The 16,786-nt window shown below is 50.8% G+C and overlaps 1 protein-coding gene across 1 annotated transcript in view; it reads left to right on the forward strand.

Annotated features, from left to right (window-relative positions):
- GCN1 (GCN1 activator of EIF2AK4) overlaps positions 1–16,786 on the forward strand; it is a 66,656-nt gene that overhangs the window by 47,226 nt on the left and 2,644 nt on the right. Inside the window, exons 46-56 of the mRNA XM_035098566.3 lie at positions 1,804–1,965; positions 3,273–3,365; positions 4,889–5,032; positions 6,273–6,542; positions 7,755–7,868; positions 9,377–9,607; positions 12,097–12,290; positions 12,506–12,620; positions 14,492–14,588; positions 15,677–15,825; positions 15,974–16,081. Of these exons, the coding sequence (XP_034954457.1) occupies positions 1,804–1,965; positions 3,273–3,365; positions 4,889–5,032; positions 6,273–6,542; positions 7,755–7,868; positions 9,377–9,607; positions 12,097–12,290; positions 12,506–12,620; positions 14,492–14,588; positions 15,677–15,825; positions 15,974–16,081 (1,677 nt within the window). The remainder of the gene's footprint in view (positions 1–1,803; positions 1,966–3,272; positions 3,366–4,888; positions 5,033–6,272; positions 6,543–7,754; positions 7,869–9,376; positions 9,608–12,096; positions 12,291–12,505; positions 12,621–14,491; positions 14,589–15,676; positions 15,826–15,973; positions 16,082–16,786) is intronic.

Genomic DNA, 16,786 nt, shown 5'->3' on the forward strand with positions numbered 1-16,786 from the left:
CCCCCGCCTGTCACCGAAGATCGGCGGGCGCTGTTTGCTGGGCTTGAAAAGCCCGGCAAACAGCGCCCGCCGATCTTCGGACCTGTCCTGTGTGACAGGCGGGGGTGGGGGAGAAGCGGAGATCGTTCTCCGCTCTCCGCCCACCCCCGCCTGTCACCGAAGATCGGCGGGCGCTCCTAGCTGGGCTTGACAAGCCCGGCAAACAGCGCCCGCCGACCTGTGCTGTGTGACAGGCGGGGGTGGGGGGGAAGCGGAGATCGTTCTCCGCTCTCCCCCCACCCCCGCCTGTCACCAAAGATCGGCGGGCGCTCCTTGCTGGGCTTGACAAGCCCGGCAAACAGCGCCCGCCGATCTTCGGCCCTGTGCTGTGTGACAGGCGATCTCCGCTTCCCCCCCCACCCCCCGCCTGTCACACAGGACAGGTCCGAAGATCGGCGGGCGCTGTTTGCCGGGCTTGTCAAGCCCAGCAAACAGCGCCCGCCGATCTTTGGTGACAGGCGGGGGTGGGGGGAGAGCGGAGAACGATCTCCGCTTCCCCCCCCCCCCGCCTGTCACACAGGACAGGTCCGAAGATCGGCGGGCGCTGTTTGCCGGGCTTGTCAAGCCCAGCAAGGAGCGCCCGCCGATCTTCGGCTCTGTCCCCCGATGCGCGACGGCTCGGGGAAGCAGGCAGGGAGCTCCTGCTGGGTCCCGCGCCTTCGCCTCTCGCTCGGTCGGGGCTACACGACATGGCTTATTTTCGGGGTATGTCTTATTTTTCACCAACCCTTAGAAATCCTGTCATGGCTTATTTTTTGGGGATGCCTTAAAATATGAGAAACACGGTATTATTATGCTTTACATAGAAACCAAAATAAAAAAGAAGAAGGATGTAGTTAACTTAAGGAATGCCGGAAGATAGTAAATATCCGAAACCAAAATCAGACACGAAACAGATTTAACAGATTTAATCAAATTCAGAGTTCCAAGCAACAACTGCTCTAGTAAATTGTGAAAAGATTCCGTTTCCCCACAAGGACGTTGTTATCTTCCTTCTCTGTTTATTAACCATATTTCTAAGTTTACCATGTAAACTTTTCTTCATAGAACCTTTTCTTCCCATTTTGCCAGATAATAATAATAATAATAATAATAATAATAATAATAATAATACACTAATTTCTTAAAGATTAAAAGCTTCCCTAAACAGGGCTGCCTTCAGATGTCCTCTAAAAGTCTGGTAGTTATTTTTCTTTTTGACATCTGGTGGGAGGGCGTTCCACAGGGCGGGTGCCACTACCGAGAAGGCCCTCTGCCTGGTTCCCTGTAACTTGGCTTCTTGCAGCGAGGGAACCGCCAGAAGGCCCTCGGAGCTGGACAGTAGAGCGATGGAGTTGGACAGCGTCACAGTGTTCCGTTGCGCCAGAAGCGGTTTAGTCCTGCTGACCACATGACCTGGAAAGCTGTCTGTGGACAAACGCCAGCTCCCTTGGCCTGAAAGCGAGATGAGCGCAGCAACCCCATAGTCGCCTTTGACTGGACTTAACCGTCCAGGGGTCCTTTACCTTTTTACCTCTTTCTATTATGTACAACGAAACTTCACAGAAAACACAAGTTTGCATTGGTTTCCTGGGAGTCGATTGCACCTTTCCCCACGTGGAAAGAAACCTTCCAGAACCCTCCTGAACTAATCAGAATAGGAAAGATCTCTGTACATCAGATCGAGACTTTCTGTACTAAGAAATGAAAACTTGATTGCACCTTTCCTCTTGTAATCACCATGGAAATCCACCCTGCAGCGGTCTTCCTCTGCCCCCTTTCCAGGTGCTGTGTTTCTCAGAGTCTCTGGTCCCAACAGTGAGGAAAGCTCTGTGCGACCCTTTGGAGGAGGTTCGGGAAGCAGCAGCGAAGACCTTCGAACAGCTGCACTCTACCATCGGGTACCAGGCTCTGGAAGACATCCTGCCCTTCTTGCTGAAGCAGCTGGTGAGCGCATCCGAAGTTCTTTCTCTCTGTGTCCTGTTGGATTAGGAAAGATATGCAACTGTAGCTCTCCATATTTTGAGGGGCTGCAGAGAACAGCCCCAAAATAACTTGGAAGGTGGACTGATTGATGAAAGCTAAATGGGAACCTCTGTGTATAGATGATTAGATTAGATTTCTTCATTGTCATTGTGTAATTACAATGAAATTGGATGCTATCCCATAAAAACAAAAACAAGAAACAAAGCCAAAAAAAAAACACATTTTCAGCCACACATTCACTGTAAAGGAGCATGAGGTGCGACAGGTATTGAGGATGGTGAATCCGAGGAAGGCTGCTGGACCTGATGGTATCAGAGGAAGGGTGTTGAGGGGCTGTGCAGATCAATTGGCGAAAGTCTTTACTAAGATCTTCAAGCCACAATTAACATGCTGATAGAACATTGGGAGCACAGTCTTAAGTTTGTTGTTGTTGTTTAGTCGTGTCCAACTCTTCGTGACCCCATGGGCCCCAGCAATGATGTGCACAGCTTCCGGATACTTGTCTTGCTGGCTGCTGATAAATCTCTGCAGAGACCTCATAGCTAAGTTGGCATTGGCCTCTGGTGGAACGTACACACCAGTTAACATAACAGCTGTGAACTCTCTAGGGCAGTGTTTCTCAACCAGTGTGCCTCCAGATGTTTTGGGACTACAACTCCCATCATCCCTAGCTAGCAAGACCAGTGGTCAGGAATGATGGGAGTTGTAGTCCCAAAACATCTGGAGGCACACTGGTTGAGAAGCACTGCTCTAGGGAGATAGATTGGTCTACATTTAATAGCCACATACTCCAAATCTGGTGAACAGTGACTGCCTACAGCAAATCTCTGAATGTCAGATGCTGAGGACCAGCATCATGGCTTTGGGGACTTCCAGGGGCATTTGGGTGTTGGAAGATGAATCACCGGGCTTGGATTAGGGCTGGGGAACCTGTAAGTGTCCATATGCTACAATTCCCATCTTCTGTGGCCATTGGCTGGGGTGCTGCTGGGAGTTAGCAGAAGTACAGATTCTCCCACCACTGGCTTAAACGGGTCTCCATCTGCTCCAGCAACACAGTTCTTGGCATCTTATGTCTTTGCTGTAGGGGATGGATCTGGCAGGCGGAGAGGATGGGGCAGGCCTCCCCCTGCAGTGGCCAGACCATCAATGGAGCTAATGAAATCCGATTTCATGTTTAAAGTGCTTTTAGCTTCCTGGACAAGTAATGCTTGCAGTGGCTGTAATGGCTGTACATGCAATGGCTTCTTTCCTTCTCCTCCTCGTAGGAATGTGAAGAGACGTCGGAGTTCGCTCTGGATGGCCTTAAGCAGGTGATGGCTGTGAAGAGCCGAGTGGTGCTGCCTTACTTGGTGCCAAAGGTATGTGTGTGAACACTCCCCACCCCGCCCTTTATGTAACCTTTGAAAGTGATTCCCTCTCGGCTCAGTTCCTTGATAAGCAGGTGCAATAGCTCAGTTGGATAGAGTGTGGTGCTGATAATCCCAAGGTTGCAAGTTTGATCCGCGAATGGAACAGCTGCCTATTCCTGCATTGCAGGGGGTTGCACTAGATCAGGCATGTCAAACCTGCGGCCCTCCAGATGTTTTTGACTACAATTCCCATCTTCCCCAACCACTGGTCCTGCTAGCTAGGGATCATGGGAGTTGTAGGCCAAAACATCTGGAGGGCCGCAGGTTTGACATGCCTGCACTAGATGAACCTCAGGCGTCCCTTCCAAATCTATGATTCTATAACCAAAAATATCTTAAGACTTTTCAAGCACGCATATAAAAATCTCAAGGTTTTCGAAAATGCATGTTTCCATCAGAAGTGAGGAATGTAACTGGCTCTTGGAACTCTACTCCATCCACACCCCTCACCAGCCCTAAATTTACACCCTCCTTGAGTGTTTTTGCCGGCTGGACTGTGCCCTTGAACTCTTGACACTGCCTGGATGGGCGACAAAGAGAGAAGGGTGTGTAGAAGCTAGCCTACTGTTCAAAGGTAAAATGTGTGTCTTGTTGCCCTGCCCACTTTTGCCTCTGGCCCCTCCTACTGCTGACATCTGGCCCTCAGGAGGGAATGTGGCCCTCAGATAGGGGGGGGAAACCCTATCTAAGTGTAGGTGGACCCCCCAGAGGGCCAGGATTTGTCTGTTTATATATTTCCCACTTTCCTTAAGAGGAGCTGAAGGTGGAGTACACGATTCTCCTCTCCCAGTTTTATCCTGACACCCATCCTGTAGCGTAGGTTAAGCAGCAGCTGGCCCAAGGTCTCCATCTACTGATGCAGAAGAGGTAGGGATGGCCACCAACTAGACTTCACTCATAGAGGATAAAGCTGCCAGCAACTGCCAGTTGTGATGGCAGTGTTGCTGTCCCCAGAATCGGGGGCAGTATGCTGGGGGACATGGCTGGGAAAATGCTGGCGTGCTCAGGTCCTGGTCGTAGGCTTCCTGTTTGGGAAACAGGTTGCTAGACTAGACAGGGCCGTTGTTCTGATCCAGCAAGGCTCTTCTTGCAGCCTCCAGCGAGGTTGTGGCCAAGCGGGAATTTTAAGCTGGGTCTCGCACGCCGTATGCCAACACTCTACCCGCCATGGCACCATGGTTCTGAGTGTGCACATTCAAGAGCAAGCCTATTGGTTGGTTGATGTGCAACACACCCTTGGGAATTTGGGGTCACAGAACAGTGTCTGGGGGTCAGTGTCCAGGCTGTAGGTCAGACAGAGATGGGGAACCAGTAGCCTTCCCATTGTTGTCGGACTCCATCTCCCATCAGCCCCAGCCAGGGAGGGTGGGAGTTGTAGTCCAACAACATGTGGAGGGCTGCAGGGTACCCCACCTGTTACAGGCCAGTAGTTTAAAATATTCTTCTTATTTCTAATTTCTTGTTTCCCTTAGCTTATTTCTCCTCCTGTAAACACCAGAGTCCTGGCCTTCCTCTCATCTGTGGCTGGCGACGCTCTCACCCGGCACCTTGGCGTGATCTTGCCTGCCATGATGTCCGCGCTAAAGGGGAAGCTTGGGACTAACGAAGAGCAGCAGGTAAGAGTGTTTTTTGGAGAGAAAGATGAGCTGAAGCTATTCATTTTCTCCAATGTGCTCAAGGTGGCGTACATGGATCACACCTCCTCCTTTAATCCCCACAACAACCCTGTGAGGTAGGTTAGGCCAAGAGGCAGTTACTGGTCCAAGGTCACACCCAGCAAGCTCCATGGCCGAGTGGGGATTTGAACCTTGGTCTCTCCCAGGTCCTAGTCTAACCACCACTCCATGCTGGACCCCCAGCAAGAGTCTGGCACTGATAGGAATTCTAGTCCAAAACAGCATTAGCGCACCAGGTTGGTGAAGGATGCTGGCAGTGATGTTGCAAGTGGAAGGTGGCACAGGAATAGAGAAGCTGGAGAGGGGCAGAGAAGACTGCCAGTCAGTGGGCTGCCATTCCCAGTGATAGAGGATTTGTATCATTTCTGTGACATCATTACCCCATTGAGTTTATCAATTGCTTTCTAAACCACTGTCTCAAGGTGATTTACATATAAGATGGTTAGAAACCATCGAGACACCAAAACAACCAATACATTTAAAACAAGGGTAAAAACCCAACAAGGGGCACTTGTGGTAAAGACCCATTATTTCAGCTGGGAAAACCTGTCGGGACAAAAATCTCTTCAGTTGTTTCTGGAAAGTGCTGGTAGTGGATGTCTGTCGTGTCTCGCCAGGAATGTTGTTCCACAGAACAAGGACGGACACACTAAAAGTCCTCCAAGTTACCCCAGAGGAGGCTTCTGAGATCTTTGGGACGTGGTCTGCGGAAGTTTCTCCTACAGGGTGTATAAGGCTCAGGTGGTCTCTCAAGTAACCAGGCCTTATATGTTAGTGCTAGCACCTTGAACTTGGCCCAGTAGTAGCCTGGCAGCCAGTCTAAGCAAGGGGTTATATACCAGCGGTAGTCTGGCCCCACAAGCAACATAGCCACCGTATTCTGCAGCAGCTGCAGCCCCTGAACCAACCCCAAGGGCAGCCCCACAGAAAGCACATTGTAGTAATCCAACCCTAAACGTGTCGCTCCACACCACTCCCTTTTGGCCTTCATATGTCCATTGAACTGTGTGACTAAATCCTACCTTTAAGAGGGCTCACTAAATGGGGAGAAGAGGTCTATTACCTTTAGGCTTTGGACAGCAAGGTGAAGGGATCTCCAGCATGCCATCTTGGGAAGGACTCATTCCCAGGATAAAGTTGCGGCCAAAAACCAACAGGACACCTGTTGCTACTTTTCCAGGAGATGTCGAACTGCCAGGTGGTCATCCTGTCGGTGGAGGACGAGGCCGGGCAGAGGATTATAATTGAGGACCTGCTGGAGGCGACACGCAGCCCCGAGGTGGGGATGAGGCAGGCAGCTGCCGTCATCCTCAACATCTACTGCTCCAAGACGAAGGCCGACTACACGGCCCACCTGCGGAGCCTGGTCTCAGGCCTGATTCGGCTCTTCAACGACACAAATGCCGTGGTCCTGAACGAAAGCTGGGACGCACTCAACGCCATCACCAAGGTAGGATTCAGAGTGAGTTGTTTCGGAGAGAGGGAAGATACTGTGGTTGGTTCGGGGACAACATTAGGGCTGCAAATTTTAGTCAATTGATTAGATAGAGTTTGGTTAGACCCTCAGAAGAGGTGATCTCCGTGTAAGGATCTCTTACCCACAAGTAGGACCCTGGCAGAGACACATGCCCGACTGGCATGTTCTCTCCCTCCTGGTCAATTGTTTGGGAGCTTCAAAAGCATTCTTCAGCCCAAACATCACAGTGACTGATGCCAACTGACATCAGCACGCCTACGGATCCGCAGAGTTTGCGCAGTTGCGTAACAGACCTCAGCAACACAGCATTTGGCTAATCTACCTTCATTTACATACAAACACACATGGAGCACTGCAACATGGCTCCCTCTCTCTCTCTAGCATCAGGCAGCAAAGAGAATAAACAAAGGTCAATAGTCCCACTTCAGGAAACACGGTAAATCAAACATCCTGTCTTCGTCCCACTTCCCGCTGTGGAATGAAAACATATATCATCATGTGATAGACAACAACCCCCTTAATGCAGACATGGGGAATGAATCATCAATGATCAATCAGTTGGTGGATTTTTACCGTGTTGTTTTTAAGGCAACGGCGTTGTAATGCCATTATACCAAGTAGCAGTACCAGCAAGAAAGTTGATTGCATTGCCAAGGAAAAACAAAAGGTTTACACCTTGCGCCCTCTTGAGGCCAATGTAGGGAGGAAGTTCTGTAATTGGGGATGCAGGGAAGGCAGCCACCACCAAGAAGGCCCCATCTCACTTCATCACCCACCCAGAAGCAGCTAAAGTTGGAATAACAAGCAGGACATCCCCAGCAGATCTTAGCACCTGTTTTACCTCCGCTGTTGGCTATTAGCTGTGTTGGCTATGCTTTGCCTCCACAATTCGAGGCAGCAGTGCTTCTGAACACCAGTTTCTGGAAACTGCAGGAGGGGGGTGGGGAGTCCTGCTTTTGGGTTTCCCACAGGGATCTGGTTGGCCACAGTGAGAACAGGATGCTGGACTAGATGGGCCCTTTTCGGTCTGATCCAATAGCCAGGCTGTTGTGTTAATAGTTTGGTAGGGCAGTGCAGGAGAAGGGTCTCTCTCTGGTACCTAATTCCCAAACTGCCCAGCTTCTTCTTCTTCTTCTTTAGGGCTGCATCTGCTAATCCTAGCCCTATCTCTGCTTCTTCCCCCAGAAATTAGATGCTGGCAACCAGCTGGCTCTCATTGAGGATCTGCACAGGGATATCCGTATGGTAGGCAATGATGCTGGCGGAGACCACGTCCCTGGGTTCTGCATTCTGAAAAAGGTAAGAGCTCTGAGCTCCAGTGGGACCCTGGAACGTTATGGTGGTCCCTGCTCTGTTCTGGTTTTCTGTCACTGTTGCTTGTTTCTGTTAAGCCTGCAAAAAAAAATCTCTCGAGAAGAGTGCAAGGCAGGGCTGCCAGCCTAGGTTGATCTTTTCCTTCCTCTGGCTGCGAGAGGGAGAGAATTGGGGGTGGGAGTGGGGGTGGTCAAGGGCAGTGGTTTTCAACCAGTGTGCCATGGCATCCTGGGGTGCACCTTGAATGATGGTCAGGGGTGCCCAGGCAACACTGGCCTCTGTCCCTCTTTCCTTCCCTCCCTTCCTCTGATGCCCTCTTGCGTCTCTGCCTCCCAAAGGCTTGCACAGTTGTGTGTTGCAGCAGCCCTGGCTACAAGCTCCGCAAGTGAATGGTGCCTCTGGGGCTGGTCAGGGGGTGCTTCCCAGGCCCCTGTGGGGCAGTGTGAGGAGGCACCTCTCTTTGGGGCAGGGGCTGGCAGCTCAGGGACCAGGGACAGCTGCAGCAGCTGCCTGGGGGTCTCCCAAGGAGAGGGGAGAAGAGGCTGAGGGAACCCTCCACAAGGGAGGGTGTTCGGAAGAGGGCGAGAGGCTGCCAGCTCTGCAGACAAGGGGTGACAGAACAGGGCTCCTGAGCCCCACAGGGGTGCTGCAGAAAGAATGTAGTTGGTTAAGGGAGCCATGGAATCAAAAAGGTTGAAAACCTCTGGTCAAGGGACTTCCTTAAAAAGGTAGGCAGGATGATTCGTTGGCTGACTAGAGCAGGGGGGGGGGACATCTTTCAACCCAAGGGGTTGGGTGCCCAGTGATGGGTGGGTGGAGCCAGAGGGAAAAGTGGGCGGAGAAATGGGTGCAGATTGTACCATTGTTCAGGAAGCTAGTCTTTCCACATATTCACATGCCCCTCTCTGTCCTCCATCCAGGCAAGAAAGAGATATTGTCAGAATTTAGGGACGCTTTCCAGCCAGGCAAAAACACACACAAACACACACACAAGGGTGCAAAGCAGGGTCATTGAGGGGCGGGGCCTGGGGAAGAGGGTGTGGCTAGGGAGGGTGCATGTCCAGGGGAGAGTCCTGAAAGCCAGCCAAAGGAGCCTGGAGAGCCACATTTGGCCCGCACACCTGGATGAGGGACACCACTGGAATCTCAAAAGAAATCCTCTCTCTGGTCAAGAGGAGGGAAAGCCAAACAGAGAGAAGGGAATATGGCCGCCTTAGGAGCAGGCTGAGGTCTTCCTTTCTCTGCTTGCTCTCCCCCACTAGCTGAGCATAAAGGGGCTATTATTATTATTATTATTATTATTATTATTATTATTATTATTTACTGACCTATACCTGCAGGTCTCAGAACGGTTACAACATAAAATCACAATACAAAACGCAAAATACATACAAAATACATAATAGGATAATTTTTTAAAAAACCCTTCCCTCTTCATTTATTTTACCACTTGTCTTGTTTCCCACCCCACCCCATCCCACCCTTTTACACAGGGTGTGACGTCCATCCTTCCTGTGCTTCGGGAGGGAGTCCTGACGGGCAGCTCGGAGCAGAAGGAGGAGGCGGCCAAGGCGCTGGGGCTTGTGATCAGGCTGACCTCGGCCGAAGCCCTGAAGCCCTCCGTCGTGAGCATTACGGGGCCGCTCATCCGTATATTGGGAGACCGCTTCAGCTGGAATGTCAAGGTGGCGCTGCTTGAGACGCTAAGCCTTCTGCTGGCGAAGGTAAGTGGCGAGTGCTTTTGGCGGTCACTGTGTGTTTAGAAACATTTTGAAAGCAGTATTATCAGAATGAGATCATCTGGACCAGGGGTCCCCAAACTACGGCCCCCGGGCCGGATGCGGCCCAATCGGCCTTCCAATCCGGCCCGCGACGACCCCCGCCGCCCGCTGCCGCCGCCCGCTCTCACGGCGCGCGGCGCAGCGGCGATCTGAAAAATCGGCAAAAAATCGCCAAAAATCCTTTGTGCGCATGCGTACGGGCCTCTCCCGACCCGGAAGAGGTCATTTCTGGTGCACTTCCGGGTCGGGGGAGGCCCATACGCATGCGCACAAGCGATTTTCGCCGATTTTTTTTCCGCCCGTGTGCGTGTGCGCATGCGCACGGGCGAGCACTCCCCCGCCCTCCGGCCCGCTGCGCGCGCACTCCCCTGCAGTCCGGCCCACCGCGCGGTCGGCGCGGCGGGCACCGGCCCGCCGCTCCGTAAGTCTGGGGACCCCTGATCTGGACTGAAGGTTGAGGAGGCCTGCTTAGAAGTTGTGTGCTTCTTTCCTCCAGCTTTCCTACTCACAACAGGCCTGCAGTGCCAAAACAGAAACCACAAGCTTGCTGTCCCACAACAGACCCCCACATTAGTTATGTGTAGCCTGAAAGAGTTTTTTCAAATCACATTTCCTGGCTTGGTCACCTCTAGGAGATGCTTACTTGCCAAAGGCGACTAGAATAAAGTATCTGCTCTCCCTTTTTGCTGGACTGGCTCAGTCGGTAGAACATGAGACTCTTAATCTCAGGGCCATAGGTTTGAGCCTCACATTAGGCAAAAAGATTCCTGCATTGCAGGGGGTTGGACTAGATGACCCTCGTGGTCTCTTTCAACTCTAGGATTCTAGGATTCTGTGAACAGTCCAGAAGTGCTCTCCTCATGTTTCTGTATTCTTTTTCAGTATTTTGGGTTACCCTCAGACTTTTATAAGAAGGTGAGGGAAGATGAAATAGTAAGGTAAAGGGGCCCCTGACCATCAGGTCCAGTCGTATCCGTCTCTGGGGTTGCGGTGCTCATCTCGCTCTATAGGCCGAGGGAGCCGGCATTTGTCCGCAGACAGCTTCCAGGTCATGTGGCCAGCATGACAAAGCTGCTTCTGGCAAACCAGAGCAGCGCACGGAAACGCCGTTTACCTTCCCGCCGGAGCGGTCCCTATTTATCTACTTGCACTTTGATGTGCTATCGAACTGCTAGGTGGGCAGGAGCTGGGACCAAGCAACGGGAGCTCACCCCGTTGCAGGGATTCGAACCGCCGACCTTCTGATCAGCAAGCGCTAGACTCTGTGGTTTAACCCACGGCGCCACCTGGGTCCTAGTAAGGTAAAGGGGCCCCTGACCATCAGGTCCAGTCGTGTCCGACTCTGGGGTTGCGGCGCTCATCTCGCTCTATAGGCCGAGGGAGCCGGTGTTTGTCCGCAGACAGCTTCCGGGTCATGTGGCCATGCTGGTTACCCTCAGACTTTTATAAGAAGGTGAGGGAAGATGAAATAAGTTACCGTAAACATAATTTATGTGTGTGTTAAAGGGTATTGTAGTAGATGATTTTGGTCCAAACACCACTTTGAGCACATTAAAAGAATAAACAAAAACACATCCTCCCAGGACAAAGATAGTAAATTCGCCCAGTGTCTAAATTACTTTTCAGTCCATGGTTGCCCGTCAGGTTTTAGCTGCATGTCATTCATATACCATAATTGCGTCGCCACGTTGCATTTGTGCGATAGATGCAGTTCTGCATTCAGGACCAACTGCTTTGCCACACAACCCACAGCTGAGCTTTGGAACTCATTGCCGCAGGAGGCACCTGTAGGACTACCAGCTTAGGTGGCCATAAAAGAGAACTGAGCACATTCATGGATGAGAAGCCTACTGTCTCATATAAATCTGTTCTTTCTCCACCGTTGGAGGCAGTATGCCTCTGAATGCCAGTTGCTGGGAATCTCAAGCGAGCAGAGCGCTGTTGTGCTTGGGTCCTCCTTGCAGGCTTCCCATTGGGGCTTCTGGGCAGCCAGTGGGAGGGCAGGATGTGGGGGTTAGATGAGCCCTGATCCAGCAGGTCTCTCCTTATGTTCTTTTGTAGAGCTGGCCGTCTTTTGCAATTCGTTAACAGTATTCTACTTTTGAAACAGATTTTCGTAGCATAGAAGAAACACACAATGCTCATGCATTTATTTTTCCTTGCCTTCCAATTGCAGATTTTGGGACACCTTTGCCCTCACATGCTAAGAGCATGAGGGCCAGGATCTTGCCCTTTAAAGCAATACCCTGGGTGCTCTCAGAAAGCCCGCTATGCTTAAAATAGTCCACAAGGCTCTTCTTTGTGCTTCATTCTTTTGCATTGGCTTTGAATCAGAAACCAGAGAATTGATGGGCTGCCATGTTTTCTTGGAACCAGCAGTCACGCTTTTTTGCCGCTGGCTCTGCTGATGTGCTTTCTGCGACACGTTACAGGTGGGCATTGCTCTGAAGCCGTTTTTGCCCCAGCTGCAAACCACCTTCACGAAGGCGCTGCAAGATCCCAACCGCATTGTCCGCCTGAAGGCCGCCGACGCCCTGGGGAAGCTGATTGCCATGCATGCCAAAGTCGACCCGCTCTTTACCGAGCTGCTGAACGGCATCCGGACCAGCGAAGATTCCGGCATCAGGCAAGCGAGATCATGGGAGGCTGAAGTGTCAGTGGACCAAAAGCCACACGGAGTGTTTGCTTCCTGTCTCTTGGCTCGGGGGAGGAGGGGTATCCTGTGACGAGGGACTTCTCCCAGTCACTGCAAGGCAGGATTTCCAAGGATTAGGCTTGACTTGAAGGAGGTGATTGTACCTGACCGGCTGGCAGGCGTTAACTTTTATTGCTGCTTTTCAGGGACACGATGCTCCAGGCCCTGCGGTTCGTCACTCAAAGCGCCGGTGCTAAAGTTGATGCTGCTGTTAGGAAGAACATCACCACGGTGCTCCTGGGCATGTTAGGACACGACGAGGTATTTTTAATTAGTTTGATTTTTGCGGAAGCTGATCTGCCCCATATTGATTGTGAGAAGGCTCATAGCTCAGTGACGGCCTAAAGGGACGCTACCTCCAGCCTTGGAGAGCCACAGCTAGTTGTAGTCACAGATGGGCCAAGGGCCTCTTGGCAGCTTTGTGTGTGCTTGTGCAAAAAAACAATACAGTAGTACCTCTACTTATGAATAACTCTACTTATGAATGTTTCTACTTAACGAATGGAGCTCTGTCCACCATCTTGGATGCGGTTTAGATAGGATTTTTTCTACTTACGAATTTTTTCTCCTAATGCATTCCTATGGGATTCGACTTACAAATTCTTTCTACTTAATAATAATAATAATAATAATAATAATTTATTATTTATACCCCGCCCATCTGGCCGGGTTCCCCCAGCCACTCTGGGCCGCTTCCAAAAAAACAGAAATTCTAAAATACAGAAATTCATCAAACATTAAAAGCTTCCCTAAACAGGGCTGCCTTGAGATGCCTTCTAAAGGTCTGGTAATTGTTCTCTTTGACCTCTAGTGGGAGGGCATTCCACAGGGTGGGTGCCACTACCGAGAAGGCCCTCTGCCTGGTTCCCTGTAACTTGGCTTCTCGTAATGAGGGAACCGCCAGAAGGCCCTCGGAGCTGGACCTCAGTGTCCGGGCAGAACAATGGGGGTGGAGACGCTCCTTCAGGTATACCGGACCGAGGCCGTTTAGGGCTTTAAAGGTCAACACCAACACTTTGAATTGTGCTCGGAAACGTACTGGGAGCCAATGTAGGTCTTTTAGGACCGGTGTTATGTGATCTCGGCGGCCGCTCCCAGTCACCAGTCTAGCTGCCGCATTCTGGATTAGTTGTAGTTTCCGGATCACCTTCAAAGGTAGCCCCACGTAGAGCGCATTGCAGTAGTCCAAGCGAGAGATAACTAGAGCATGCACCACTCTGGAGAGACAGTCAGTGGGCAGGTAGGGACTCAGCCTGCGTACCAGATGGAGCTGATAAACAGCTGCCCTGGACACGGAGTTGACCTGTGCCTCCATGGACAGCTGTGAGTCTAAAATGACTCCCAGGCTGCGCACCTGGTCTTTCAAATGTCCGTTTGGAACGCATTAAATTCGTAAGTAAGAGGTACCACTGTACCACCTTTTCCTCCTGCCATTTCTCCAAGCAGCTCAGGGCCACATATACAACACTTGGTAGAATTTGTCTTGGCTGAAGTCGAGCTTAGCAATGAATCTCAGCTTGGAGCAGCACCTTTTATATACCCTGAATGCGATCACATGGAGACTTTGCATTTAGGAAAACAAGGACGTTTATTAAAGGAAATACTTGGTTGATAGAACTAGGATATTTTCATCTTACTAAGGTGGGGGTGCAAAGGGCCCTGCTTGTTCTTTTATCTCTGTAGGGGGAGGGAGGAAAGAAAGAAAGAAAGAAAGAAAGATGTCTCATCCCCCAAGGGTGGGAAGTCAGAAGTGAGAACAGCAGCCCTAAGGATACAAGTCCAGCATCAGACCTGCACAGGATAGGAAGGTTGGAGAGTCTTCTCTCAATCTTCTTTACCTCCGCTTTAATACAAGATGAGTTTGTTTCCCAGGACTTTCAACAAGTCCTCTCTTCCCTGCACCCCCCCCCCCCCCGGGCCTCACTCGATTCATTTTTTCCACTCGTTCGCAAAATGAACTCACTGATTAAAATCGAGTGATTAACATGAGAGTGACTGTGAAAGGTACAAGGGCGACCTCATGCCAGGCATTAAGTGTATAGGAACAGAACCTGGAGAAAACCAAGTGTGTGCATGCATCAACCTCTGTTATGCTGGAAAGCCTCAATGTTACTTGGGATATTTCCTTGTAGGATGCCACCCGTATGGCCTCCGCTGGCTGCCTGGCAGAGCTGTGTGCGTTTCTGTCGGAAGAAGAACTCGGCAGCGTTCTCCAGAATCACCTGCTAGGTATGCTTTGGCAGGTGGTGCAGAATGATTCCCAGGAGCAGAAAAGGTGTCCTCCCTGTTTGTCACCATAGAGTGGTCCAGACTTTGGGGGGGGGGGGAGAGTACTGTCTTCTCTGTCCACTAGGAGGCAGTAAAAATTATGATGATCGGTTGCACTCCATTACATGCACAATGACAACAGACCTCAGACTAGGTGGTTTGCTAGGGGTTGGGTTGGTTGGAGTGTCCTGGTTCAGTTCTTAAGTTATGGATTTAAAATTTACACTGGGAAAGCTTTTTCAGGCCATTGCCCCCTCAGTTCCACAAAAACATTCCCAGTGCCCCCTACCCTCTAAAAAAAAAGCATTGTTCAAAATAGTAGTTTCCACAACACACTAAGGAAGATAATAACACAATAAAATCCAAAAGAGTAACAATTAATTGCACATTTATTCAGCATGCAGTTAAGACTATTTAGTTTATTTAACAAAATTGACGAACTTGATCATTGATTGCTTGATTGAGTTTATACACTGCCCTATACCCGGGGGTCTCAGGGCGGTTCACGGAATAAAATCAAGATATAAAACCACAAAATACCTAATAAAAATAAAAAAAACAACCCAATAGCCCCCCCCCAAGGGCATAGGATGTAAATCGGATCAACCAAAGGCCTGGTTAAAAAGGAACGTTTTTGCCTGGCACCTAAAGGGACCTATAATGAAGGCGCCAGATGAACTTCCCTGGGGAGAGCATTCCACAGACGGGGAGCCACTACAGAAAAGGCCCATTCTCGTGTTGCCACCCTCCTGACCTCTTGAGGATGCACACGAAGAAGGGCATCAGAAGATGATCTCAGGGTCCGGGTAGGTTCATATGGAAAGAGGCCGTCCTTGAGGTATTGTGCCCCTAAAAGCTATTCAAAGTCGGATAGCCATTTACACCTCCTGTAATCTCAGGGGGCAGTACCACCTAGTTTAGGAACCATTGTTTTAAAATGATTGGCATCCTGAAATGGAGGTGCCGTCCAGATTTTTTTTGGGGGGGGGGGAAATAGGAAGTGGTGGCCTGATGCCATGCTCAGAAACTCTCTTCCTTCGCTCCTGCAGCGGACGTCTCTGGCATTGACTGGATGGTGCGGCATGGGCGCAGCCTGGCGCTTTCCGTGGCCGTCAGCGTGGCCCCCGGCAGAGTGTGTGCCCCCAAATACAGCAACAGTGTCCACGAAATGATCTTTAGCAATACTACTGCAGACCGGGTAAGCGTCTCCTTCCGGTGTGGCTGTCAGGTGTTTCCTAACAGCTTCCTGTTAGGCCCTAAATCCGGGGTGCCCTGATCTGAAAGACAGAACGAGGACCACCTCGAAGGTTGTGAATGTCATTTACCTGCTTCTGCTTCTTCTCCAGATCCCAATTGCAATCAGCGGCATCAGAGGGATGGGTTTCCTTATGAAGTACCACATAGAAGCCAATGGGGGAAATCTGCCCCCCAAACTCTCCAACCTCTTCATTAAGGTGAGCCCCTTTCTGAACGTATGGGATGGACTTTGCTGGTAATCAGAGAGCTGCTTTCCAGGAACCAGCCAGGTGTGGTTTGGCCTGTCCTTTGGTGGCTCTTTCCTTGCTGTGTCCAAAGAGCCTGCATGTAAGCCCTAGAGCAGAGTGGTTTGTTGCACAGCCTCAGGGCCACATGTGGCCCTCGATGCCTTTTTTTGGCGGACCTCAGCAAAATTTGACACCCCAGCTTTGGGAAAATGGGGAGGGGAGCTCTAGGACGCTGCCAGAGCCTCATGCCTCCTTCTGAAAGCCTGGCACAGTGCTTAATCCAGCTTTGGGAAGGCAGCATTGAGGGTTGAGGGTGGTGTCAAATTTTGACCTCCACTCCCCCCCCCCAAAACCTGGCACAACAAGGCAGTATGCGGCCCACAGGTTCCATGTTGAAGTATTCTTGCAGCCCACTTGGTATAAAAGGTTAGACCATGCATTCCCAAACTACGGCCCTCCAGATGTTTTGGCCTACAACTCCCATGATCCCTAGCTAACAGGACCAGTGGTTGGGGAAGATGGAAATTGTAGTCCAAAACATCTGGAGGGCCGAAGTTTGGGGATGCCTGGGTTAGACTGTCCTGCCCTAGAGCAAGAGACTCGTGCAATACCAGCAGGTTCCATGTACCCTCTTCATTGTGAGATTTTTTTTTTATGTATGAGTTTGCTTGGGGC

Source organism: Zootoca vivipara, chromosome 16 (assembly GCF_965207765.1).
Source record: "Zootoca vivipara chromosome 16, rZooViv2.hap1.1, whole genome shotgun sequence".
In the NCBI taxonomy this organism is placed as follows: domain Eukaryota; kingdom Metazoa; phylum Chordata; class Lepidosauria; order Squamata; family Lacertidae; genus Zootoca; species Zootoca vivipara.